Here is a 19335-nt window from a genome sequence, read left to right on the forward strand (position 1 = left end):
CTGTTTGTTGTCTTGCCGATTGTCATGTTCCATGTACTGTGGTTCTAACTATGTAATATCCGAAAATCCCCAAGGCAGCGGCAATAACTTCCATATGCGTTCCGACTTAGAAGTGCTTGTTTATGGGTAAAAATATGCATATAAGTTAGTGCCAACTGTACAAGCTATTACACACCACGTCATAACAACGAAGCCGATCTTACAATGCATGTACTTGAAGAGAAATCAGTTTGAATAATCCGATTTTTACCACATTAACTAGGTATGCAGCACTTATACCACGTAAAGGCGGCGTGCAGGGCACGACGTCCACAACAACACATTCAAGTCGCCGTAAAAAGCAACTGTTTGCAAATAAGGCAGTAAACTGGCGTATACTTGGTTCTGTTCGGTTGTCGTATAACTCCGTTTCTGTGACGAGGAGGAGGCTGAAAGTATATTTCGCCTATATATACATTTATCTCTGTCCCACCTGGCGCATGTTGCAAAAATGAATACGAACAAGAAAACGAAAAGAGAGAGTAACCAAAAAGCAAAACCGACGAACCATGTTTGCTCCAGTTTGTTTTGTGTTTCCTTGCGCTTCTTGTTTGCTGGTCGTTCTTCTGTAAAATTCTAGTTGCGTATGGAGTTAAGTTATGGCTATTTTGTAGTCGTCAAAAACTGTATGGTCAGCGTTCAACTGTAATTTTGTGACCCAGTTTATGGGAGTGAATTCCGCTTTGAAATGGCACTTCGCTATAGGGGGCAAATACACTCACACCTGTTTGGGCTTTAGTTTACAGTGTCCCCTATAACAGAAGAAGCACGGGGTCCATGAAGGCCACGAGGGGGGTCCGCATGATACCCGCTTCCTCTGATATACTTGGAGCGCAGAGCATGTCTTGTTGTCGCAAGCATACGGTACATATTTATAAAATTGCTTTGAGCTACATATCTAGCAAAACCTGCTTCCCGTAAAAGTCCTCTTTTGCTAACTGTAACACCTTTAGGAAAGTGTAAACTCTCTCTTGCGAGCAGTCGTTTCTCCGACATGGAACTCACGATCAGCTCACGTGCGAAATCGTGGGACTTGTCCACCACTTGAGAGAAAAAGGACATGATATCTCCTTTCAATGGATACCAGGTCATTGCGGTATCATTGGAAATGATGAGGCAGATAAGGCAGCTCGGACGTCAAACAAAGAAGACTGCAGCGTCCCCATTCCTCTCTCAAGGACCGACGCTGCGAGACAACTTCGCATTATAGCACGCACAATCTCCTTATCAGAGTGGAATACCGCACATACAAGGCGCACAAGACTACACAGACTAAACCCTTCACTGCAACTCAGACCTCCGGCCGGACTGAACCGACGAGAAGCATCTCTTCTGGGTCGGTTGTGTGTGGGAGTTGCTTTCACGAAAGCTTAATCAGCACTAACTGGAATGGCTGACAGTATTGCATGTGATGTTTGAGAGTGCGACGAGAACATTGACCACTTATTGTGCCACTGTAGTCAATGTCAAGCACAAAGACAATCTTTGTCCAACGCATTCGGAAAAGTAGATGATCGTCCTCTGAGTGAACAGGCCGTACTAGAGCACCGTCCCCACCGATCATCGGCTCAGAAGGCAGTGAAGGCACTTTTGTGCTTTCTCAGAAAGTCTGGTTTTCGCACGAGAGGCTTTGACTCAACCACTGTCTGTGCACGTCTTTATACCCTCTATCTCTCATTGCTCTCTGTTCCCCTTCTTCCTTCCCCCGGCGTAGGGTAGCCAACCAGACTCTTGACTGGTTAACATCCCTTCCTTCCTTATCTCTCTCTCTCTCTCTCTCTCTTGCGACCCCTTTTGCTAATTAATATTTCTATAAAGTTGTACTAGCATGTATAAGCTTTAAAGGGTAACACCACTTTCGTATATGAGTGCAAGGGGGTGAGCTATAGGGATCCTAAAGATCCTTTGTAAATAATGACCATAAATTTAGTGTGCCACGCGGCGAGAGAATGTAATGTTTATTTTGCTCATTGCACGTACGCGTCAAGGAAGTATACAGAAAACTAAATGTTGGTGGATTAGCAACGACTGTTTCTGATGTGCTTAGCCGCACGAAGAGAAAGGCATAAGCAGACTAAAGGAGAGAAACGACCAGCATAATTGATTCACTCAGACGCCAAAAGAGACAAAGAGCAAGAAAGAAGCAGGTGACGCGCTGTTACAAGAACGCTGTTATTGCGTTGTAGAACGCATCCGCCGGCTCAGAACGTCACCGGCGATTGGAAGGTGATCGGCGGCGCGCGGAGCTTTCGTACCTGGTAAGGAAGCAGCTTGCTTTCGCACGTAAGTGGCAGTGTAAGATAGAGCGTATACAAAGTGCTAGCTAAGTAGTAGTAGTAGTAGTACAAACTTTATTTATGTTATGGGCTGCTAGCTAAGGCACTTTCTTTCTCTTCACAAACCACGCAGTCTTGGGACGCTTTATGCCAGTTCTCTTATAGGACTAAATCGATTACCTTCATAAAGCCGCCAAATGTACACGAGGTGCCGCTTCCGTCGTGCAGTTACCGTGTGCTATTAATGCCAAACACGCTGCTATTTGTGCAACTTCACAGGAGCTAGCAGTACCACGTGTTTCGAATGAGAAGAGCCATAATGTTTAGAGACAGTGCAGTTTCTTTCTTTCTTTCTTTCTTTCTTTGTTTCTTTCTTTCTTTCTTTCTTTCTTTCTTTCTTTCTTTCTTTCTTTCTGGTAACGCATTACTATAGCAGTAGTGGACGCCAGTAAATGTGTGATATCACAAAATACATTGGTGATCCATTTGGTTTTCCGCCGCATTACGTGAAGGAAGCTTCTTTTATTTTGGAGGGGGGGAGGGAGGAATATTAGCTGGAACACCATTGTTGCGCAAGTTGGGGGAGAGATATATTGAAACTGATTCCTGCTACGTGCACATACATCGAGCACTGACTGGCTTCAATTCTGCAAGTGAAACATTTATTTACTTATGTTATTTAATACATGCTGCAGAATCAACGTCCAAGCAGAGCGGGCATCATAAAGGACTAAATAATACAATGCATATGGTACATGCGAAATAATAAAATATGCGCCTTAACGTAAATAAATAAGGAGTAGATATATCACGCTTAATTAATAAATAAATAATTAATTATGTGTTGAGTAATTATGTAGGGTGTATTCTTTAGCTGCACGCAATTAAGAAAAAATATTGTCTGCGTCAGATAGCACAATTCTAATTCTTGAGCTATATTACTCGATGAAGCAGTCATTACTTCTACGAGAAATAAAGTTGCTTAATTATATATAGCATAGTTATGCTAGCTTTTAAATTGATTGCTTTACGGCATATATTTAAATCTACGAATTGTATGTAGCTAGTGTATTTGCAAGACATATTGACTTGGAACAAATTCTGAGGATAGTACCGGCTTTGATATATGCGCCGTCGAACTTGCGGCAAAAATGTACTGTTGTTCCACTTTCTTAAAAAGAAAAACGACGTTTTATGCATTGAAGCACAAAAGTAACTGCAACGCCAATGCATTTCGTTGGATACCTTGAAAATTAGAATCTGGAAACTTGCGTAGTCCTCGTTCAGGTGGATATACCTTGCGAACTCACCAGCTACGATTCGTTCAAGTGCAGTATGTGCCGTAACTTACCTAATTAAAATTGAATTAGTGTAATTATGTTAATTCTTCAATTAAGCATTTTGATTTCTTGTAGACGTGATGACCGCCTGATCGAGTAACTTAGCTCAAGGATTATAATTGGGCTATTTGCTACAGGCAAACTTAAAAACATTGGTGCAGCTAAAAAAAGAAAAAAAAAAGCTGGTAGAACATTTGCTGACGTCTGCAGTCGCTATCATTGCGTTGCCGAAAAAAGACTGCCTCTATTGCACTGCCTTCAAAATGTTGGTATCTCCTTTTGAAGCACGTGGTATAGCTCTCCTCATGTTTATCGCAAGCACCTATGGCCGAATGGAGAGGACTGTTCAATCACCGTGTAAATGGGCGGCTGGTAGACTAAGCACTCGGTTTCTGGAGTCCACTCCGAAATGCTCGCCGTCAGACAGGTGCATGCCGGTAGATGGACAAAGGTCGGCCGTAAACCTCCTGCCAGAAATTGCTCCCGACTGCCGCGTGAGTCGGGATGAGAACTTGGGCGAATGCTGAGCCGACTTTCAAGGCCAGATGAATTTAAGCGACCGTGCCAAGGCGCTAGGGCCCGTGAGCAGCCGATCGTTGGGTATTGGTCGGCAGCTGACCTTTTTAACACGAGCCGCATCGCAGAAGTTCGGGACACCACCGACTCATAATGAATTCGCCGCAAGAAAATAGACAGAGAGAGAGAAAGAGAGGCGGGGGAGGGAGAAATAGAGAAAGAGACAAAATAGAAAAAAAAAATGACATGTGACTTCCAAAGTGTAGTGGGTCATAAGACGCCAGGTCGAGGTGGTCGAGGGCGTTGACAAACTGCTGTACGTAACGATGGCAATAACGACGACATATTAGCTATAGTGAGAGGTGTGAGTGATGCCGCGTAATGAAGTATCCAACCTTTTCACGTATAGAAAATAGTGGCAACAATTTCTCTCTCTCTCTCTATATATATATATATATATCAGAAGAAGCCAACAAAGACAGCAAGGACGACATGGGGGAAATTACTTGTACTTACTAATTGAATTACAGGAATGATAAATTAATGGCAATGAAAGTGGATGGAAAAACAACTTGCCGCAGGTGGGGAACGATCCCACGACTTCGCATTACGCGTGCGATGCTCTAGCCAATTGAGCTACTGCGGCGCCGTTTCCCCATCCACTTTCTTGGGTATTTATGTTTTTACTACTTGAACTAACCTTGGGAGTGCTAGCCAGCGCCATCACTCACAAGCCTTGGTGGTGGATGTGGAACATAATTTCTGCCGCAAGCGCCACGAGTACGTGCTCTATTGGGGTAACGGTAACTGGTCAATAAACCCACACATGCTACCTGAATGCATCAATGTTGCCGGACTCGAGGCCTTCGTAATGTCATAAAGGAGAAGAAAGGAAACCGAGGGGCCCGATTTTTATTGGTCATATCATTAGAAGGCAACAAACAAAGACACTAAGGACAATACAGTGGTAATTGCTTGTACAGAAGTGAATTGAAGAAATGATAAATATAATGGAAATGTAAGTTCATGATGTGGATACAATTAATAAAAATCGGGCCCCTCAGTTTCCCTTCTTCTCATATATATATATATATATATATATATATATATAACTTTGCGTGTGCCGATTTTTAGAAGTTTTTTCATGAGACATTTCATCTGATCATGCGCTTGATATGATACGTATGGAGCCAGACACACAAATTGTCAAAGAGGATTCGGATATATTTAGTAAAGCGTCTTGACCTTCGGGCCGGCTCACGTCGAAGCCGCGGGTGACCACAGTGGCGGTGGAACAGGTGGGAGTGAGAGATCGGTCAGTGACGGAGCAAAGAATGCTACTGGACCAAGTTGCTGTCCGCCGCCGCAGGGCATCACGAGGCTTGGTGTTGGCTGCTTGCGCTGTGGAGGCCATTTGCAGGGTTTGGCATTGCGTACCACCAGGCTGAGTGTCAGGAGGCGTGGTTTAGGGTGCAAACCCAGAGACGCCGCATCTGTTGCTGGAAGCATGCCTGACGGTCAGACATGTCATGTGCAAGAGCAGAAGCGACGTAAGGTAGATAAATAACGAAAACTGAAGAAAGACCAGCGCCATAATGACCATGTAAAATTTCGCGGCAGCACCGACTAATACAGAGCAGCGGTCTCTCTTCACACTCGATGATGACCTTCGTACTTGGCACTTGGGAGGTTAAAGTTGTACTGAAAGACCTCAAAAATTTTCGCTTTATCCGTGGACTTGGCTTAGTGCATGGCTACGACGCTCTGTCGCTGAGCACGAGCTCGTGGGTTCGATTCGTGATCGTGGCGGCCACATTCCGATAGGGGAACAATGTCAAAACGGTTGCGTAATGAAATTTCGGTGTGCAATAAAGAAGCCCACAAAGGATAAAAAATAACCTCTTGCACCCCTTTATGGCGCCCATCATTGCCATGACTGTGGCCTTGGGACGTAATAGTCCGTCAATTAACGACTGTTTTGCTGTTTTGTTTGCATAAAACTATTTTGGTGTACATGTTTATGCCTTGTAAATTACTATCTGCACCTGTCAGCACAGCTGTAGGCATTGGTGACCGATCTTAGTCGGTCCCTCGCATTCTCAGTTTGGGAGAGCACGTATAATTGAAGCGCGGCGCTCTTTCACCGGCACTAATTGGGAGTGAGCATGGCGCCTGACGCGTGAGCCTGTCAAAATGCGGTCAGGGTCAAGAGTAAACTCGGACAGCCTCAGTGCAACCCAGAAGTTGAAAGAAACAGTTCGTGTGTGAGATGTGGCGCAAGCATACATGTATACTGCATACGTAAGCTTCGTCGCGTCGTCAGTATTTTATGTGGACGCTGCGGTCTGTTTCTTTTTTGAAGCTGCCATGCCGGCTGGTGTACCTGATAACTCCCTTTGAAAAACTTCAAACCTCAACGTTATCCGCATTTTGAATTCGGAGGTTGCTTAATGAAAAATGCGGACGAAAATCACAAGGGTAAGGGGTTAGTGTGTGGGGTAGTAGGTACCCCTGTGCATACCAAGAGTACCAGCGATGGCACCTGCAAGGGGGGCCGCGAGATGTTCAATCGCCTGGCACTGTGCTGTGGTGTTGGTTATAATGGGGAACTTGCTTATATTTACGGAATATGCAGCTGCTGCATTTGTAGGTTGGCATATACTCCATCTGTGTCGCTGTCGCGCGTCTGTTTATATTCCAATTTCATTCATTCATTCATTCATTCATTCATTCGCTTTATTTTCGCGAACATCTAGTCTTAGTTTGTAACTAGGTGCTGCGAGAGCTTCGTTAATTGTAATGAATTCGTCTATTGTGGTCGCATACGCTGGGTAAAATTTACGAGTGATCACGGCATTCGCAGATGTGTACAGAACGTATCCGTCTTATGTTGTCAAATATTTCATTCTGAATAACTTATAATGCTGGATTTCACGGCAAGGTATATCGCAGCGCTTTGTTGTGCATTGCGGATCGTGTTGTTTTAAGTCTGCAACAACGTCACCTCAATTTTTATAATATCAGTGAAACATATGAATATTCAATCAGATTTTTTAGTTACTTGTTTCATCGGTGGCACATACTAATACTACGTCGCAAAGCATCAGAACTTTGAAGCAGTCGCCAGTTTCACTTTATAACAACGTGGTCGCTGACGTGGTTTACTTAGCGCCGTTGTGTTAGAGCGTTTGTTTCCATAAACCCAGCGGAAGGTTTCTGAAGTACCACAGTTATGTATGCAGAGAAACGACTAAACTTCATGGCCACATTGGTTTTGATCAGATGGAAGTGTAGAAAGCAGAAGAAACCTTTTACAACATAGAGTTACGGTTCACCTTGCTGGAACAGCCCTTACTCGTGGTTACTGGAGGCATCGCTATTCAGTGTTTCAGTTTATCACTGAATCAGCACCAAGGTTAAACAGTTTAAGCGAAGCTAAAGCAGTAAGATGTGAAAGGCAGGAAGGAGAGAAGAGTACAAATTAGTTTTGTCTTCCCACTTTTAAGACCGGAGCGCGCCACGTCCACAATAAGTGCTGTGTTTTTATCGGTATAGTAGATTGCTCCGCGTGCGAATGCGGAGCAATCTACTATACACGAATAATGCTAACCGCCGTGGTTGCTTAGAGGCTTTGTTGTTGCGTTGCTAAGCACGAAGTTGCGGGATCGAATCCCGGCCACGGCGGTCGAATTTCGATGGGGGCGAAATGCAAAAGCACCCGTGTACTTAAATTTCGGTGCACGCTAAAGAACCCCAGGTGGTTAAAATTAATCCGTAGTCCCCCACTACGGCGCACCTCATATTCAGATCGAGGTTCTGGCACGTAAGACCCCATAACTTATTATTATTAATTACCGATAAGGCTATACCGCACACTATCGAATGTTCACTATCGAAGCTCCTATACCATACACCTGCAAATGTTCATTCCAACCGATACTGCATGAAACAGCGCAAGAATTTGTGCGCATACTATTGCCCCATTCCAGTTGCTACACGAGAAATAACATGCGCCTGAAGAACTAAGATTGGTTGACGCCTTATGATTCGCTGACGATTGGCAGCTGATCTTTAAAATAACACTGAGCTGCAGCATTTTAAACGAAACCAGTTACAAAAAGCGAAAGACAGGGTAGGAAATCGAAGAAAATGCTGTTTTTCCTCTTCACCACTGGGGACCATGTGCATGAAGTAGCAGGTTGACATCCATAGCCTATTGTGACCATATTACGTGCTCGAACAATGACTTGACGCAAACTGCTGAGCAATCCACACTTCTGGCTTTTTATTTGCTTAGAACGTTGAAGTTTCCGAGCAGCTTTCAATTCTGCAAGCTGTATGTTTCGCACCAAACACCCTTTTAGTACCCTGAAATTGATGAAAGGGTGCACTGAGGGTGTTCTGCCAACGAATGCACCCATTTTAGACATTTTCAGAGACATTAATTGAGCAAAAGGTTGTTTCGACATCCAGTCTGCTCTTGAGGGCGTAATTTTTTTGAGTGTGCATGAATTGCAAGCACTGAATTGCGACAGACAACGCACTGGCACGTGTGTTGTAGATTTATTGCTGTTATCACATTTTATTTGTTGCTGTCTTCCTGTCGACATGTAAACGCTTCGTCACTGCCCTCCATTTACAAGGTAAATAGATGCTCAGCAGACAATTATAGCTCGCTATTTTTTCTTCGTGTACTGAATACCATGGTACCTTCAACATGAGCACGATCTGGCCCTACCCATCACTTCCGCCCGTCCCTTTAGACCTATTGGCTAGTTGTTCAGCTCACTTGCAGGAAAACACAATCGATACGCCGCGTTCAAAGTCTTGCAGATATTCAATCACTTCACCTTCAGTTTTGTCGGCGCTGAAGTACGGGCATGTCTCGTAGGGGGTGGGAGGGGGAGTAGTGCTCCCAGGGTCTCTCCTCGTGATCTGCCAGTGCTGTGAGTGCGCTAGCTGTGGACACCATCGATATCAGACGTTGCCGACTCGATCAAGCTTCCACATTTGCACGCTGTACTTTAGTAGAAAGAAACCATTGTGACAGACATAATAGTGGCCACCACGCGCCCTTTGAAAGTGTCCTGGCTCACTGAGGAAGAGGCCAATACAAAACCTGCGCTTTCCAACATTCTCATGTATGCGGCAGCACCATAGCTCCACTTTTCCACGCACATAACGGTTAGAAACTGCGTGCGTGCCACTTACTATAGCAGCATAATTCTTGACAGAAGCTGACAATGCATACTAGCTTTCAAGAGAAACGGGTGGTGCAAAAAGATGGACACTTGAATTTAAAACGGTGGGGGAACAAGGGAAGCCTGATCTAACGCCCTGATCTATAATGCCCTAACACCCTGATCTAAAGCCCTGATCTAACGATCCGACAAGCGTACTTGGTGTCTATACCCTGGCGAAAACAAAACCTCCTGTCGAAACGTCGGCTCCGCGCGGAAGCTTCCCTTATTGTGCCACTGTACGTGGTTTCAGTTTCATTAGGCGGAGTTGCGGGCTGACTTGAGGTTTGTCTGTGAAGCTCCTACGTACCATGCCATCGTTCTTAACGGACGGATCATATTAGGTGAGGATTTAATTCATTCAGCCGTCCGAGCAAAACACTGCCTAGCTGAGCGTTGGTTTACCACACTGCTTGCAGCGAGTGGAAACTTTTGCCAGCGAAACAGGCGTCACATAATTTAGCTTTAGATTCAGTGTTTTTAAGGATGTGGTGCCAAAATATGACTTTACAACTACTAAGAGATTATTGCTTTCTTTTTTACATCTGTATTTCTGCCTGAATTAAGCTTAAGCCTTGTTAAAAAAATTGAGAATGAGGACTAAGGAGGTTGGGTTTAGAGATCTACACTGTCTCTATAAATGTCTGCTGGGCCTGACGTCCTCTCGTCAAAGAACCGCCCCAGTTTCCCGGAAGCATTCTAGAAAGGCATGCCAGAAGTGCAGTTCGTCCGATGGTCCACGGTCTGGAGGATAGTATGTTAGTTTCGTAGTGTTCGTGGACGGTGTGCACCAAGGTTATGGAGCTTCCTCTCCTGGGCGTCGCCGAGTGCCGGGCGTGACCATAGAATATCCTCAGTAGATGATTGTTTAAAACGTTTTGATTTTATTAGTGAAATGAAAGTAAATGTGAACGCTTTCTTGCAGTATGATGGCGACGGCTACTTCTTTTCGGGGGAACATTTCTATTGCCTCAATGCCCAGCGCACTAATGCTAATGTTCTCTCAACTGCCTAAACTACAGTAAAAATGTTTATAAGAACTTTCTTGCGTAAAAATTATAGGAGCACTCCAATAGGACAGATATCTAACGCTTAAAATATTTTTACACGCTCAATAACCTCTAAAAATAAATTAATATAGGTTCTAATAGTGGTAGTGTTTGCTGATATATAGGTGAGATCTTTTAGGGGATGGTTATGCTTGAGTGTCGCTGAAGTTGGCGCAGCTGAGTTAACCAACTGTCCATCAAATTGGAAACTTGTTGGAGGAAGGCCTGCAGCAGGCGTATGACTCCTAACCAATCTGGAGCCCTCGGGAAACACTATGAGATAGAAGTTCTTGTAGGGCATACCTTTCCTCTGTAGGGCCAAGCAGCTTTCCTTTTTAGATTCATGCTCACAGTAGTCACAGCCTGATGAAGCATTCCGCATCACCCTCTGAATATAACAAAACACAGAACATAAAAAGAAATCGTCCTGATTTAAATAACTACGCTTGTACGTAACCAGATCCAGTTCTTATCCTTTCAGAAAGTATAGACTCCCCCCCACCCCCACTCACTCCAAGTCTCTTGACCATACAAGGCTTACGTGTAAGTATGTAAGGTGACTATAAAAGTCGCAGTTCCACCCGAAAAGCGAAGCATCGATTGCGATAGCACATTAGTAGACAGCTATACGAAGTAAGGTTAGTAGTTTTATTGGCCGCATAAAATTGTAAAGATTCCCTTACTAAGTTAACAAGCACGGTGCCACGCGCGCACAAGCAAATGTGAACACATCTCACTTGATGACTCAGAAATTGGATGTAAAAACACTGGAGTGAGGAAGCATGGCGGCAGCAGCAGCGAGAGAACTGACCTTCGTGCTGCCTCTGGCTTCAACGCGAACTAAGCCGCGGAAACACAGCGCAGACGAAGCTATCAGCACTCGGAGCACTCTGTCTCCCATCACAGATCGCTTTCAAGATGGGGCCCGTGCTACCGCGCGCGGCAGCGCCATACGCAGCAGCCGCCGGAGTAAAACATCCCCTCCCTCCTTTCGGTGACTTGCGAGCGACGAAAGACAGCGTGCTTCCTCCGAGCTTTCCTCCCATGCGCGCCTGAGATTGAGCCGTGATCGTAAGCTCACTCTCGCACGCTTTCACACGCACATACAACATGCGGCGCGCGGTGACCATGTTATCGCCCTTGGACTTTAAACGGAACATCACGGCGATGCCGACGGCGACGGCAGAAATACGCCTGGGGTGTCCATATATTTTCTTTCACAATAAAAGGAAAACAAAAGAGTCTGATGGGGTAAATACAATGACAACACGGCTAGCAAGCTAAGGGGCCAGCAGCTAACTAGAGTGCTTGTTTTACTTGTTCATTTCTTACGTCATTTGGACGGTCATCCTCTGTCAGAACCAGCTATGTTATAAAAGTGGTGAGAAAGGTCGTATGCGTTGAAAGGCGGATAGTGCCTTAGACCGTTTCCTGCGGTATACAGGCCTGTGGCATAAGATTTTGACGGTGATGCCCGCCGCCTCTAATTTTTCTGTCTGCTTTAATTTCATCTACTCATTTCTTTCCATTCCCTTTCCTTTATATCCTTTTCTCCCTTTGCTACCGCGCAGAGTAGCAAAGTGGAGCACTTTCTAGTCAGCCTTCCTGCATTTCTCCTTTCTTCTCTTTCTCTCTTTCTACATTCACTTCCTTAGTTTGCGCTATACTTTTCATGCACCGAATGTGTTACACAACGTCCGCAACTGAAGTGAAGTGGGCAGACGAATATGAGAAGATAACTGCTTTAGCGCGTAATAAAAGAGAAAATAACATAGTAGCAGCGCGCTCGCGGAGTCTTGAGTAGAGACGAAAGAATATCGCAAGTGTTTGGCTTCTAGGCGAAGTGGATATCCATGGCTACAAGTTCGTGTCTACACTTTGCTGCATAAATAGTGCGAAAGTGATTTTCCTACACGAGCACGCTAAGGAAAGCAGGAAAAACGCGGGAGTGGTGGACCGAGCACATACACACCACAACCTCGTTTCCTCTTCCGGCGCATATTCCTCTTCGCCCTTTCCCGCATCTCGTCGTAGTATCTCGTCATCCCCGTAGCTTCATAATCCGCGGCATATCATAAGAAAGCCACCACTGGTGGGATTTGTTTGCGCGGCTTAGCGAAGCAGGTTTGTCGGCTGATTGGCGAAAAAGAAAACAAGCACGAAACGCGGTATTAGCTCCTGTCTAGTCGAGTACTGCGAACGCCGCAGTAGTAGTAGTAGTAGTAGTAGTAGTAGTAGTAGTAGTAGTAGTAATAGTAGTAGTAGTAGTAGTAGTAGTAGTAGTAGTAGTAGTAGTAGTAGTAGTAGTAGTAGTAGTAGTTTATTTTTCATTTCATAAAGAAAGAAGGAAGAAAGGAAATAGTTGCTGATCGCACTCTGTTTAGCTTAGGCAGCTGTCACCTTATCGGCGGCAGTGGAGAGGAGTGGGATAATGGTAAAGGGCAGGGAGAAAGAATAACAGATAAAACTATATACTACACACTTATATACAAGTAGCGACTATATACTCGTATCAACGTTGCACCCATAGCTCACGTTCAGCGTCAGTTTACTGGGTGTTTATAACACGGTCCCGCATGTCGTTACTGCAATTATTACTTGTAGAGCAGCTAGCCGTGTAACGAGGCCCGACTGCTTTAGAAAGTAACGAAGAGTTTTCTGAGGTGTATAGCTCCTGCGCGCAAGTTGGAACCGCGTGGCCGGAGGAGCGCTTCAAAGCATCCATCAACGCCGAATTATCTGCCTTTCTAGACGTGTTTTTAAACAACTTCGACAGCCGTAGCGTTCAGACCAACTGGAATATGTTTGCTGCAAAAATTGCTGAACTAACAAACAAATACATCCCATTGCACACCCTTGTATGTAATCTAAACGCCCTATGGTATAACATTCGTCTCAAGCGCCTGTCTAATAAAAAGAAACGCCTGCACAAATTAGCCAAACGTTCACCTAGCGTAAACCGCTGGAGCAAATACAAACTGGCAGCAGATGAGTATGTATCCGCACTTAAACAAGCCAAGGATCACTTTCTTGGCAATACCTTGCCATCAATGCTTAAAACCAACACCAAGAAATTCTGGCGCGTCATTAACCCCAAGGCGGATGACATGATAACCTTAATCGGCAGCTCTGGAAATGTTATTCCAGCTAATGAATGTGCGTCCGCACTTAATGATGTTTTCATGCACAACTTTTCATGAACTACACACATTACTCTTCCATCCACGCACGACTACGATTACCAAGCAATGTTTCCCATAATCATTGAACCAGCAGGCATCGTATCAATTATCTCATCTTTAAAACTGTCTCCGGCTCCAGGACACGATTTAATAAACGCGAAATTTTTGAAAAGCGCTAGCTGTTACTCTTCAATTTTTCTAGCGATGACATTCCAACAGTCGCTAGATAAGGGTTCTTTGCCTGCTGAATGGAAGATCGGGAAGGTGATCCCACTCCATAAGTCTGGTGACAAGCATTCTCCATATAACTACCGCCCTATCTCGCTCACTTCCATTCCACGTAAGATGTTAGAACATATACTTGCCTCTAATCTTGCTAGCTTTCTTGAAACTAATTCATTATTTTCACCATCGCAACATGGCTTCCGCAAGACATATTCATGTGAAACACAATTAGTTTTATTTACGCATAAGCTAAACGTCATTCTTGACCGCTCTTCAACTGCCGACTGTATATTTTTAGACTTTTCGAAAGCGTTTGACAAAGTGTGCCACAACCTTCTAATGTTTAAGCTGCATCGAATTAACATAGATCCCAGACTGCTTGCACGGCTTGAGTGCTTTCTTTCTAAACGTTCACAGTTTGTCTTTGCTAATGACTCCAACTCACAACCAAGCAGAGTACAGTCCGGCGTACCTCAAGGGTCGGTACTTGGTCCCCTCCTTTCTTTAATTTACATAAATGATCTACCCTCTTGTGTTTCCTCTAACATTCATTTATTCGCCAATGATTGCGTAATCTTCAGGGAAATAATATGCGACACTGATATATCTTCTCTTCAATCCGACCTTAACGCTATTTCTACTTGGTGCCAATCATGGTCAAAGGAATTAAATATAAAAAATGTAAATTTATGCGCGTGTCCAGAACTTCTAACAAGCTTCCTTCTTACTGCGTTAATAATCTCCCCTTAGACCCTGTTTCATCCTACAAATATCTTGGTATCCATATTACTAGAAACCTCTCGTGGTCTATGCACGCTTCTTACGTAATTAAAAATGCTAACCGAATGCTGGGATACCTAAAACGCAATTTCACTAAGACACCGTCTTCCCTAAAATTAATGCTATACAAGTCACTAGTCAGCTCAAAGCTTCAGTACGCCGGAGCAGTTTGGGATCCCTTTCAGAAAAACCTAATTCACTCATTAGAAATGGTACAAAATAACTCTTCTCGTTTCGTTTTTTCTAATTATAACCGAACTGCCAGCACTTCTGTAATGAAATTAAACCTTGATTTGCCATCTTTAGCCTCTCGCCGCAAAGGCCTTAGACTTTCACTTTTTCATAAGATATTTCATCATCCTTCCCTTCGCGATGAACTTATCTCCCCTGCTCAATACATTTCATCAAGGTTAGATCGCAATAGCAAAGTTGGAATTCCATTATGCCAAACCAATGTCATGTCTCATTCATTTCTTCCGCGTACATCTGCTGAGTGGAATCGCCTACCCGCCTCAACCGCTACTATTGTTGACCATCAGCACTTCATGGCAGTATTAGATAACATTGTATAAGCAGGAGCATTGCATTCATGTTTCTGTACTACCGATTGTATTACTGTTTTTGTATTACCAGAACACTGTATTACTGCACTGCATGCACCGTATTTCATTTTATTAACCAGCACTCCAAGAAAACTCAGATAACATTGTATAACCGAGAGCCATCAATTTCTGTACTATTAACCATTTTGCTGCACTGTACTTCTTTTTCTGTATTTGATGTAACCACTCCCCTCTTTAATGCCCCTGGCCCTGAGGGTACACTAAATAAATAAATAAATAAATAAATAAATAAATAAATGCTCTCGGCCGGCAGTCTATGTGCGCGGTAGCAGTTCAAAATCTCCGCCTGCGGTGCCACAAATGCAGTGCACAGTAGTTCCTGCTTGAGTCTGCATCGGTGAGACCGAGGAGCTGCATGCGCTCTTGCGTCCACACGCACCCGACGTGCGTAGCATCCCCGTTCGTAGCTGCCACGAAATGTTCCGCACCGCGGGCAGCTTCTGCGGACGCCTTCTTTAGCACATTGATTTCCCTTTTCCTTAAAACCGAAAGCAAATATTCGTTTCAGTGCATATTTATGTTTCTAAATCAGGGAAGTCTCTTCTTTAGCCGAGAACTGTGTTAGACACCCCCCCCCCCCCCCCCCCCCCTTTTTTTTTTAACGACCTCAAAAAAACTGACACGCATCGACGCACCACGCGCCGACTACGTTAAGTGCATTCAGAGGAGTTCGACCAGTTCGTTTCCATTTTCTCTAACACGCGGATCGCGCGTGCAGGCAGCAGTCACATAACGCAGCGATTCGTCCCACTTTGCGCAGTTTTCCGCCACTGCATGGATCGCTCTGCTGCACTCCACGGTGGCATTGGCGGCGAGCTACGGCCCCGTCAGCGCGGGACCCCGCTTGGTTCCGGCCAGTGTCACGAGGAACCTGCGGAGCAGCAGTTACACCGCTACGAGTGTCCTCCACGTAGCGGAGAGCACCCCATCAGAGGTCACCGGGGTGAGCCGACGTCGCTCAGCACCGCGGAACCGCGCCCCGGGAAGAAAAAGGCCCGGTGACGACTTCGGCGTCAGCTACATCGGCAGCCCGCCAGACTCCGAGGAAACCGGCATTTGGGCGGACATGGTGGTGTCCAAGCTGCGCATGCAGGCCAAACCCAGCCTGGGCGCCGAACCGCAGCCGGACAGGGGGCGCAGGCCGCCGGCTGCCCCCGCCAGAAAGAGGCCCGTCTACGTGCCCCGGTTCGCTACGGCGGCTGGCGGCACCGCCAGCAGCAACGGCAACGTCCGCAGAGGCAGAGGCAGCAATAGCCGGCCGGCGCGTGCCAAGGCGCCTCGCTACATGTATTGGAAGACCGTTTCGTACACGCCATTCCCGTACTACGGATTTGGCTACGGACCGTACGGCTTTGGATACGGCTGGAAGCCGTACGGCCCGTGGGCGACATACGGCTGAAATCGAGCCGCCTGTTGCTGCCCTGCTATTCTTGCCTGTTAGTGCGGTCTCTTTCCGTGGGCGACTTTGGGGACCCACTCCGTCCTTCACATTTCGTCACTTCTTTCTCTAGTGAACCCATGCGGCCCGGGACACGTGAAAATGACGGAGCACACGTGCATTACGCGGAACTGAAGCTTCCCGTTACTCGCTGGCTCAGGCTTGAAGCATGAGCGCGGGCTCCGTGTGAATAAATGACTACAGAGCAACCAGATCCTTTGACAGGTATGCGTAGCCAAAGACCACCAAGAAGCAAGAAAGTGCTTTCATGTTGAACACAAAATAAGATGACAAAGCATTATAACTCCAGGAATTCGGACGGTGACACCAAACTATTTATTTTTGCCGCTATTCGGCGCTTATTAGCAGATCTTCGACCCTGTTTGACATTTTATTGCCCCTAAATCTATTGTCATGTTGCCTGCTTTTGCGCCGCCAATGCTCCCAGCTGTCTTTTACTATTCACTGCAGATTCAATAACCTTCCCGCTATTATTCATAAAGCCCAAGTCCGCAGGCTTCAGAAAGCAAGTCATTATTGACCTCTGCGATATGGGCCCCAAGAAGAGAGAGAGAGAGAGAGAGGAAAGGGGAAAGGCAGGGAGGTTAACCAGAGGGGAAGATCCGGGTTGCTACCCTACGCTGGGGAAAGAGGGGAGGGGGAGGTAAAGTGATAACAAAGTAGAGATAAAGAAAGAAAGGAGCACAGACATACAATCACTGTTGGTCACTGTCGCCGCACACTGTCTCCGCACAGCACAGTAGCACTTGCAGCACTATGAACATCTGTTCATGCTACAGCCGCTTGTCTAATTCTGTAGCCCTTAAAACTGCAACAGTGCCCTCGTCGCCCTCTGCCGCGATGGCTTGTGATGGCGGCATTTTAATATAAGTTCCTCTGTTAGAGGTCTTCGGTCAAAGCGCCCTATCGCGTTTGCGAGCGATCGCCTCTGTAAATTCTAGCGAGGACAGTCACAGAGAAGGTGCTGAAGAGTCTCCTCGTTACCACAGTTATCACACGAGGCGTCGTCGCCCATCCGATTCGGAAAGCAAAAGACTTGGTGAACGCCACCCCTAGCCATATTCGACAAAGCAGGGTAGCATCGCGACGGCAGAGTCCAGCTGGAATGCAAAAGTGTAGAGAAGAGTCTAGGTTGTGCAGCCGGTTGTTTTGAAAACTTCCTGCATTCTACAAGGAGAACGTGATATCACGGTTGAGCATTCGAAGTTTTCTTGCGCCCAAAATATTCCTTGCGGTTTATGCGCTATCCCCAAATTCTACGCATACGTAATCGTCCTCGGCAAATTTTCTTCTGCAACAAGTGTTTGCATATATGGGGCGCTGTAACGCAAAACTATTCCAAACTTTTCTATTCCAATTCTGCAATCAGTCCTCCATAATTGATCACAACTATTTTGGACCACCCCCACTTAACCTGTCTGTCACGCGACGTCACGAAAACCGTGATAGCTCTCGATCTGATATGACGTGTACACACTGATTATGCATGATTTGATTGAACAAAAAAAAAAATAGTTATTTCTGATTCGACCCCTATTCGCCATTAGCCCTCGGCTATTGGTCAAAAGTTTTCGGGCTGCAACCACTTCGCCTGCCTGTCATGCGACGTCACAAAACCGCAAAAGCTCACCGCGTCGAAGTGACGTGTACGCAATAAAGATGCATTAATATGCCGAACAAAAGTGAATTTTCTTCTGAATAGACGCAGGCTGCCCCGTTCCGAAAGGAATAAAAGATGGCTGCCGCCGATCGCTCAGACACTGGCTAGTGGCACCTGTCGGAGAGCATGGGTTTAATTGCGTATAGTAAAAATTTTTGCGTGGCCGTGTAATGTTTTCGAGCACTTTCGGCACGTTTACGACTTCGTTCTGCCAACTCTTCTTTGCTGATGATTCGTGTCAGCGTCATTCTTAAGCTTCCATTGCATGCCGCACAAATTTCGACGAGCCACCGCAAGCTAAGTAAGGGAAAGCGGACCAACCGCAGACGCCGGCACCACCCTCTTGATCCGGTTATCGATTTTCCGTGCAGTCGCTCGGCCCCATCGAATACCTATCCACTTGAGCGTGCTCCTCGCCTCTTCTCAGCCAATAAGATAAGACAAGCCGTTCAGTGGAGCCATTGCAACGTTATTTGTTTTTTAAGCAAACAAAAGTTACCTCCTACGAACGAGGAGAGCGTTTGATTAGTCTGTTCAGACAACCCTGCGGGTGACCGCCCGATGCTTGCGTCGGCGGTTACGCAAATTTGACGTCAGGAATAGGAATTTGGAATAAAAACATTGGAATAGTTTTACGTTATAGGACCCATGCTGAATTAGCTACGAACAGTTGTGAACTGATCTTTGAATTACTGAAAAACTATTGGTTTTAATTTATTCTTTGCTGTTAGATATTTCCATCGCTGACTTCTACTCTATTGCGCATATCGAGTATGCAGTTTCTGCCTCTTCAAGTTTACGTTTAACAATCTGTTCCTTGTCAGCGTCCTGGTTACTGACCAGGATCCTGCTTTTCTCTCTTTTTTTTTTCACTGTGTGTTGACATTTTTTTTTTAAATATAGCTGAAAACCTTAGCTGTCCATCTATATTCCTTAAAATTCCTAA

General features: G+C 45.5%; 1 protein-coding gene and 1 non-coding gene across 2 annotated transcripts in view; one reads left to right on the forward strand and one right to left on the reverse strand.

Moving 5' to 3' along the window:
* Positions 1-16922, forward strand: part of LOC126546240 (uncharacterized) — a 49988-nt gene extending 33066 nt beyond the window's left edge. Inside the window, exon 2 of the mRNA XM_050194395.2 lies at positions 16031-16922. Coding sequence (XP_050050352.1) covers positions 16031-16669 — 639 coding nt within the window. The 3' untranslated portion in view covers positions 16670-16922. The remainder of the gene's footprint in view (positions 1-16030) is intronic.
* Positions 4745-4817, reverse strand: TRNAT-CGU (transfer RNA threonine (anticodon CGU)). The gene has a single exon. It is a non-coding gene; the product is annotated as a tRNA-Thr (tRNA).
* Positions 16923-19335: the final 2413 nt, after the last annotated feature.

This window comes from Dermacentor andersoni, chromosome 1 (genome assembly GCF_023375885.2).
Source record: "Dermacentor andersoni chromosome 1, qqDerAnde1_hic_scaffold, whole genome shotgun sequence".
Classification (NCBI taxonomy): Eukaryota; Metazoa; Arthropoda; class Arachnida; order Ixodida; family Ixodidae; genus Dermacentor; species Dermacentor andersoni.